This window comes from Bombina bombina, chromosome 5 (assembly GCF_027579735.1).
Source record: "Bombina bombina isolate aBomBom1 chromosome 5, aBomBom1.pri, whole genome shotgun sequence".
In the NCBI taxonomy this organism is placed as follows: Eukaryota; Metazoa; Chordata; class Amphibia; order Anura; family Bombinatoridae; genus Bombina; species Bombina bombina.
This window is the reverse complement of record NC_069503.1, coordinates 89,043,341-89,052,613: the sequence shown is the minus strand read 5'-3', so window position 1 is coordinate 89,052,613 and position 9,273 is coordinate 89,043,341. Positions and strand designations below refer to the sequence as shown.

The following is a 9,273-nucleotide window of genomic DNA, read 5'->3' as shown; positions in this document are numbered from 1 at the left end:
CCTAGGATATTGTCCTTTCTCCAAGAGGGTTTGGAAAAAGGATTATCAGCTAGTTCTTTAAAGGAACAGATTTCTGCTCTGTCTATTCTTTTGCACAAGCGTCTGGCAGAAGTTCCAGATGTTCAAGATTTTTGTCAGGCTTTGGTTAGAATTAAGCCTGTGTTTAAACCTGTTGCTCCCCCATGGAGCTTAAACTTGGTTCTTAAAGATCTTCAAGGGGTTCCGTTTGAACCCCTTCATTCCATTGATATCAAACTTTTATCTTGGAAAGTTCTGTTTTTGATGGCTATTTCCTCGGCTCGGAGAGTCTCTGAGTTATCTGCCTTACAATGTGATTCTCCTTATCTGATTTTCCATTCAGATAAAGTAGTTCTGCGTACAAAACCTGGGTTTTTACCTAAGGTAGTTTCTAACAAGAATATCAATCAAGAGATTGTTGTTCCATCATTGTGTCCTAATCCTTCTTCAAAGAAGGAACACCTTTTACATAATCTGGACGTGGTTACTTACAAGCTACTAAAGATTTTCGACAAACATCTACACTGTTTGTTGTTTACTCTGGACAGAGGAGAGGTCAAAAAGCTTCGGCAACCTCTCTTTCTTTTTGGATTCGGAGCATAATACGCTTAGCCTATGAGACTGCTGGACAGCAGCCCCCTGAAAGGATTACAGCTCATTCTACTAGAGCTGTGGCTTCCACTGAGGCTTCTGTTGAACAGATTTGCAAGGCGGCGACTTGGTCTTCGCTTCATACCTTTTCAAAATTTTACAAATTTGATACTTTTGCTTCTTCTGAGGCTATTTTTGGGAGAAATGTTCTACAGGCAGTGGTTCCTTCCATTTAAGTCTGCCTTGTCCCTCCCTTCATCCGTGTACTTTAGCTTTGGTATTGGTATCCCACAAGTAATGGATGATCCGTGGACTGGATACACCTTACAACAGAAAACATAATTTATGCTTACCTGATACATTTATTTCTCTTGTGGTGTATCCAGTCCACGGCCCGCCCTGTCTTTTTAAGGCAGGTCTAAATTTTAATTTAAACTACAGTCACCACTGCACCCTATGGTTTCTCCTTTCTCGGCTTGTTTCGGTCAAATGACTGGATATGGCAGTTAGGGGGGGAGCTATATAGCAGCTCTGCTGTGGGTGATCCTCTTGCAACTTCCTGTTGGGAAGGAGAATATCCCACAAGTAATGGATGATCCGTGGACTGGATACACCACAAGATAAATAAATTTATCAGGTAAGCATAAATTATGTTTTTGTGATACCTGACTTGCATAGAAACCCTTTTCCAGCTTCTAAACATGTGAAAAGTTTCTTCATTTGTGAATCCTTTCATGAGTTTTCAGATTAACCATTCGTAAAAAACTTTTTCCACACTCTGTACATGTGAACGGTTTTTCTCCTGTGTGAATCCTTTCATGAGTTTTCAGATTACTGTTTAGTGTAAAACTTTTTCCACACTCTGCACATGTAAAAGGTTTTTCTCCTGTGTGAATAAGTTGGTGTCTTCGGAAAGCTGACTTGTCTGCAAACATTTTCCCACATCCTGTGCAAACGAAAGGTTTTTCTCCTGTGTGAATCCTTTTGTGGGTTAAGAAATAGGACTTTTGTGAAAAATGTACTCCACACTCTGTACAACTGAATGGCTTTTCTCCTGTGTGAATCCTTTCATGAGTTTTCAGATGATCCATTTGTGAAAAACTTTTTCCACACTCTGTACATGTGAACGGCTTTTCCCCTGTGTGAATCCTTTCATGCTTTTTCAGATCACTCTTTCCAGTAAAACTTTTTCCACACTCTGTACATGTGAATGGCTTTTCCCCTGTGTGACTCCTATCATGATATTTCAGATCACTCTTTTGTGTAAAACTTTTTCCACACTCTGTACATGTGAAAGGCTTTTCTCCTGTGTGACTCCTTTCATGATATTTCAGACTACTCATTCTTGTAAAACTTTTTCCACACTCTGTACATGTGAACGGCTTTTCCCCTGTGTGAATCCTTTCATGCTTTTTCAGATAACTCTTTTGTGTAAATCTTTTTCCACACTCTGTACATGTGAAAGGCTTTTCTCCTGTGTGACTCATTATATGCTTTTTCAGATCACTCTTTTCTGTAAAACTTTTTTCACACTCTGTACATGTGAAAGGCTTTTCTCCTGTGTGACTCCTTTCATGAGTTTTCAGTTCACTCTTTTCTGTAAAACTTTTTTCACACTCTGTACATGTGAAAGACTTTTCTCCTGTGTGAATCCTTTCATGCCTTTTCAGATCACTCTTTGCTGTAAAACTTTTTCCACACTCTGTACATGTGAACGGTTTTTCTCCTGTGTGAATCCTTTCATGAGTTTTCAGATTACTGTTTAGTGTAAAACCTTTTCCACACTCTGCACATGTAAAATGTTTTTCCCCTGTGTGAATAAGTTGGTGTCTTTGGAAAGCTGACTTGACTGCAAACATTTTCCCACATTCTGTACAAACGAAAGGTTTTTCTCCTGTGTGAATCCTTTTGTGGGTTAAGAGATAGGACTTTTGTGAAAAATGTACTCCACACTCTGTACAACTGAATGGCTTTTCTCCTGTGTGACTCCTTTCATGATATTCCAGAATACTCATTCTTGTAAAACTTTGTCCACACTCTGTACATGTGAATGGCTTTTCCCCTGTGTGACTCATTTCATGATATTTCAGACTACTCATTCTTGTAAAACTTTTTCCACACTCTGTACATGTGAAAGGTTTTTCTCCTGTGTGAATCCTTTCATGCTTTTTCAGATCACTCTTTCGTGTAAAACTTTTTCCACACTCTGTACATGTGAAAGGCTTTTCTCCTGTGTGACTCCTTTCATGATATTTCAGATCACTCTTTTGTGTAAATCTTTTTCCACACTCTGTGCATGTGAAATGATTTTCTAATGTGTGAATCCTTTCATGAGTTTTCAGAACACTCTTTTCTGTAAAACGTTTTCCACATTCTGTACATGTGAAAGGATTATCTCCTGTGTGAATCTTTTTATGAGTTTTCAGATGATCCATTTGTGTGAAACATTTGCCGGACTCAGTACATGTGTGTGGTTTCTCACCTGTGCAAATTTTGTAGTGCTCTAGTAGATGTGACTTCCATCTAAAGCTTTTTTCGCATTCTGTAGATTTGAAAGGTTTCTCCTTTGTATGAATTATTTGGCTAGACTGTAGACTTTTCCCTTCTTTAATATGTTTTGAAAACTCAGTAAATATGTGTGGTTTATCCTCGGGGATAATAATTTTACTAGATAAGTCATAAATGTCCTCTTGTTTGATGACTAAATTACTCTCTGTACATAATGATTGCTTCCCAGTTTCTGCCAATTCCCCATCTCCTTTAAATATCTGCTGTGAAATCGCCAATATTTGTGAATAGTCATTAGTGTCTAAGACTATTGGAGTTTGCGGTATCATTCTGATGCTTCCTGTAGTGAAGGATGGATATGAACTATTGACGTGTTTGTCTACACGAAAAGAAATGGAATAAAGAAAAATAAGACTGTTTATTCTTTATAATATAATCAATCTAAATAAAAAAACATTTTTATACTCAAAAATATCTTCCGTTTTTGTATTTTTAAATGTATTTACCTATAAATCACAAATTAAAAAAACATGTAATAGAATGTAAACATTACTACATCATTGTAAACTAAATTACTGATTACTGATGAAAACAAGTTTAGGGCCCCATTAAACAAGGTGCGTGTGCATAATGTTCTCAGCCAGGGAACAAGTAAATCTGTATTCTGGGCAAGAGAGGTGGCAACCACCATCCTCATTTAACATTGACAAGCAAGCACACATACAGTCCTGCACGACTCATGCTCAACCAGTTGGGTGAGAACATGATGTCTTAATCATCACAAACTAATAATAAGTGTGAGATGTTTTGAGAGGGTAAGAAGCAGTGACCTTATGATAATCTTTAGCTTTAGGCTGTGGTTGTTCTATTTATATAAACAGCGAAAAACTTTATTAGTTTAATAATACTCACTGTAAGATTAAGCACACAAATCAGTGGCAGTTCTGGGGTGGGGAACACTGGGGTAGTTGTGGGTGTTTCACACATGGGAACAAGGTAGGCATAAGTGTAGTTATGGGTTTTCCATGAGCGAGGTCATGGCAGGGGAAGATGGAGTTGCAGGTGTTCTGAGTACTAAACCAGGTCTGGGGTGTGGTTAGGCAGTTGTTGGACATGATCTGTCTAGTGGCGGACCTAATGAACAGAGGGCCCTGGTGCAAGATTTTTTTGCCCCCCCCCCTAAAAAACATAACTCAATGGCGCAACAGCATACAGATGGATGCAAGCACACACACACATATACACATGCATTTACACTCACACAAATATACACAAACACACATATATTATTACTATTATTTAGTTAATTATAGATATTAAACTATGACATTTATAAAATTATAAGTAACTGTTAATAAAATAATAATTATAAACACACATTTATTTACATAAAAATCATATACAAAAACACAGATATACACACGCGCACACACACTATATATATATATATATATATATATATATATATATATATAGTTTTTATTCTTGTTTTATTTAAGATGGTTGAAAATTGCTTTGACAAACGCAGAAACAAACCATAAATCAGGCCATACATTCAAACATTATATATATATATATATATATATATATATATATATATATATATATATATATATATATATATATATATATATATATATATATGTATATATATATATATATATATATATATATATATATATATACACACACAAATACAAAATTTGTTTTTTTAGCACACCTTACAAAAAGTTTAAATCAACATCTGGGAGTGCTGCCAATATGACCCAGTAATTACACAAACAAAGAGGTATCAGCGCACATCCATTTTCAAAAGCACAACATATTTTTTACTGCTGCAAAAAATTGCCTGCATATACATCAAGAGACAACTATCTTTTTTTAAATAATATTGGGAACTTAGTCACACAATATGGCCATATTTTGCTTAGCCAGTCACCGCTTACAAGGTGCCCCAATTCGACTGGTCCTACTCTAAATCCTTTTGCCACAGAGGGCTGAAACATTCCTGCTTTTACTCTTCATAATAGAATGAGACTCCCTGGCTTTTTATTCACAACTCTTTAACACTGTAATGAGCACACCTGAACTTGGGTGGGGTGCTTAAACCAATGGGAGATGGTCAGTCTCCCTGGTAATTTTAAATACAAATACAAAATTTGGTTTTTTAGCACACCTTACAAAAAGTTTAAATCAACATCTGGGAGTGCTGCCAATATGACCCAGTAATTACACAAACAAAGAGGTATCAGCGCACATCCATTTTCAAAAGCACAACATATTTTTTACTGCTGCAAAAAATTGCCTGCATATACATCAAGAGACAACTATCTTTTTTTAAATAATATTGGGAACTTAGTCACACAATATGGCCATATTTTGCTTAGCCAGTCACCGCTTACAAGGTGCCCCAATTTGACTGGTCCTACTCTAAATCCTTTTGCCACAGAGGGCTGAAACATTCCTGCTTTTACTCTTCATAATAGAATGAGACTCCCTGGCTTTTTATTCACAACTCTTTAACACTGTAATGAGCACACCTTAAACCAATCTCCCATTGGTTTAAGCACCCCACCCAAGTTCAGGTGTGCTCATTACAGTGTTAAAGAGTTGTGAATAAAAAGCCAGGGAGTCTCATTATATTATGAAGAGTAAAAGCAGGAATGTTTCAGCCCTCTGTGGCAAAAGGATTTAGAGTAGGACCAGTCGAATTGGGGCACCTTGTAAGCGGTGACTGGCTAAGCAAAAACATAATTTATGCTTACCTGATAAATTCCTTTCTTCTGTAGTGTGATCAGTCCACGGGTCATCATTACTTCTGGGATATTACTCCTCCCCAACAGGAAGTGCAAGAGGATTCACCCAGCAGAGCTGCATATAGCTCCTCCCCTCTACGTCACTCCCAGTCATTCGACCAAGGACCAACGAGAAAGGAAAAGCCAAGGGTGAAGTGGTGACTGGAGTATAAATTAAAAAATATTTACCTGCCTTAAAAACAGGGCGGGCCGTGGACTGATCACACTACAGAAGAAAGGAATTTATCAGGTAAGCATAAATTATGTTTTCTTCTGTTAAGTGTGATCAGTCCACGGGTCATCATTACTTCTGGGATACCAATACCAAAGCAAAAGTACACGGATGACGGGAGGGATAGGCAGGCTCTTTATACAGAAGGAACCACTGCCTGAAGAACCTTTCTCCCAAAAATAGCCTCCGATGAAGCAAAAGTGTCAAATTTGTAAAATTTGGAAAAAGTATGAAGCGAAGACCAAGTTGCAGCCTTGCAAATCTGTTCAACAGAGGCCTCATTCTTGAAGGCCCAAGTGGAAGCCACAGCTCTAGTAGAATGAGCTGTAATTCTTTCAGGAGGCTGCTGACCAGCAGTCTCATAAGCTAAACGAATTATGCTACGAAGCCAAAAAGAAAGAGAGGTAGCGGAAGCTTTTTGACCTCTCCTCTGCCCAGAGTAAATGACAAACAGAGAAGACGTTTGTCGAAATTCCTTAGTTGCCTGTAAGTAAAATTTTAGAGCACGGACTACATCCAGGTTGTGCAGTAGACGTTCCTTCTTTGAAGAAGGATTTGGGCATAAAGAAGGAACAACAATCTCTTGATTGATATTCCTGTTAGTAACTACCTTAGGTAAGAACCCAGGTTTAGTACGCAGGACTACCTTATCCGAATGAAAAATCAAATAAGGAGAATCACAATGTAAGGCTGATAATTCAGAGACTCTTCGAGCCGAGGAAATAGCCATTAAAAATAGAACTTTCCAAGATAACAACTTTATATCAATGGAATGAAGGGGTTCAAACGGAACGCCCTGTAAAACATTAAGAACAAGGTTTAAACTCCATGGTGGAGCAACAGTTTTAAACACAGGCTTAATCCTGGCCAAAGCCTGACAAAAAGCCTGGACGTCAGGAACTTCTGACAGACGTTTGTGTAACAGAATGGACAGAGCTGAGATCTGTCCCTTTAATGAACTAGCAGATAAACCCTTTTCTAAACCTTCTTGTAGAAAAGACAATATCCTAGGAATCCTAACCTTACTCCAAGAGTAACCTTTGGATTCACACCAATATAGGTATTTACGCCATATCTTATGGTAAATCTTTCTGGTAACAGGTTTCCTAGCCTGTATTAAGGTATCAATAACTGACTCAGAAAACCCACGTCTTGATAAAATCAAGCGTTCAATTTCCAAGCAGTCAGCTTCAGAGAAGTTAGATTTTGATGTTTGAAGGGACCCTGTATCAGAAGGTCCTGTTTCAGAGGTAGAGACCAAGGTGGACAGGATGACATGTCCACCAGGTCTGCATACCAAGTCCTGCGTGGCCACACAGGTGCTATTAGAATCACTGATGCTCTCTCTTGTTTGATTCTGGCAATCAATCGAGGCAGCAACGGGAAGGGTGGAAACACGTAAGCCATCCTGAAGTCCCAAGGTGCTGTCAGAGCATCTATCAGGACTGCTCCTGGATCCCTGGATCTGGACCCGTAACGAGGAAGCTTGGCGTTCTGTCGAGACGCCATGAGATCTATCTCTGGTTTGCCCCAACGTCGAAGTATTTGGGCAAAGACCTCCGGATGAAGTTCCCACTCCCCCGGATGAAAAGTCTGACGACTTAAGAAATCCGCCTCCCAGTTCTCCACTCCCGGGATGTGGATTGCTGACAGGTGGCAAGAGTGAGACTCTGCCCAGCGAATTATCTTTGATACTTCCATCATAGCTAGGGAGCTTCTTGTCCCTCCCTGATGGTTGATGTAAGCTACAGTCGTGATGTTGTCCGACTGAAACCTGATGAACCCCCGAGTTGTCAACTGGGGCCAAGCCAGGAGGGCATTGAGAACTGCTCTCAATTCCAGAATGTTTATTGGCAGGAGACTCTCCTCCTGACTCCATTGTCCCTGAGCCTTCAGAGAATTCCAGACGGCACCCCAACCTAGAAGGCTGGCGTCTGTTGTTACAATTGTCCAGTCTGGTCTGCTGAATGGCATCCCCCTGGACAGGTGTGGCCGAGAAAGCCACCATAGAAGAGAATTTCTGGTCTCTTGATCCAGATTCAGAGAAGGGGATAAGTCTGAGTAATCCCCATTCCACTGACTTAGCATGCACAGTTGCAGTGGTCTGAGGTGTAAGCGTGCAAAGGGTACTATGTCCATTGCCGCTACCATTAAGCCGATTACCTCCATGCATTGAGCCACTGACGGGTGTTGAATGGAATGAAGGGTGCGGCAAGCACTTTGAAGTCTTGTTAGCCTGTCCTCTGTCAGGTAAATCTTCATTTCTACAGAATCTATAAGAGTCCCCAGGAAGGGAACTCTTGTGAGTGGAACGAGTGAACTTTTCTTTTCGTTCACCTTCCTGTCATGAATTCACCGTTCATCGCCGTGTCGCCGCGGCTCCCGGATCTCTTCTGGGGTTCTACGTCACGTTGCTAGGCAACGTGACGCATTCTCTGACAACCCCTATGACGTGGCGGCCTCTCTCTGCCTTTAAAATCTCGGCGGGAGATTTACTCGGTGCCCGTTTGTTTTCTCTCTCTCTCTTCTGCCGGTCCCTGTCTGAGTGAGTACAATTTTGAAACCTGACCCTATCCTCCTCGACTTTGTTTTGCCAATGCCTCTTGCTTCCAAATCTTGATTGCCTGCTAACCTGCTTAAAGGGACATTATCTTTGTTTGCTTTAATCCTGCTAATAAGGATCTTATCATTTGTTTGCTTACAATCTTGCTTAAAAGGACATTATCATTTGTTTGCGGACACCTGCTTAAAGGGACATTATCTTTGTTTGCTTTAACCCTGCTAATAAGGACCTTATCATTTGTTTGCTTACAATCTTGCTTAAAAGGACATTATCATTTGTTTGCTGACACCTGCTTAAAGGGACATTATCTTTGTTTGCTTTAATCCTGCTAATAAGGACATTATCATTTCTTTGCTGACAATCCTGCTTAAAAGGACATTAACATTTGTTTGCGGACACCTGCTTAAAGGGACTTTATTTTTTGTTTGCTTTATTTCTGCTAAAAGGACATTATTATTTTGTTTGCTATCAACCTGCTTAAAGGGACATTCTTAGTTTGTTGCAAACCTGCAAGAAAGAAGCATATTCATTTATCCACTATCAACCTGCTTAAAGGGACATAAGCT

The 9,273-nt window shown here is 39.5% G+C and overlaps 1 protein-coding gene across 1 annotated transcript in view; it reads right to left on the bottom strand.

Moving 5' to 3' along the window:
- Positions 1 to 1,219: 1,219 nt before the first annotated feature.
- LOC128661344 (oocyte zinc finger protein XlCOF6-like) overlaps positions 1,220 to 9,273 on the bottom strand; it is an 84,587-nt gene continuing 76,533 nt past the window's right edge. Inside the window, exon 5 of the mRNA XM_053715608.1 lies at positions 1,220 to 3,496. Coding sequence (XP_053571583.1) covers positions 1,326 to 3,496 — 2,171 coding nt within the window. The 3' untranslated portion in view covers positions 1,220 to 1,325. The remainder of the gene's footprint in view (positions 3,497 to 9,273) is intronic.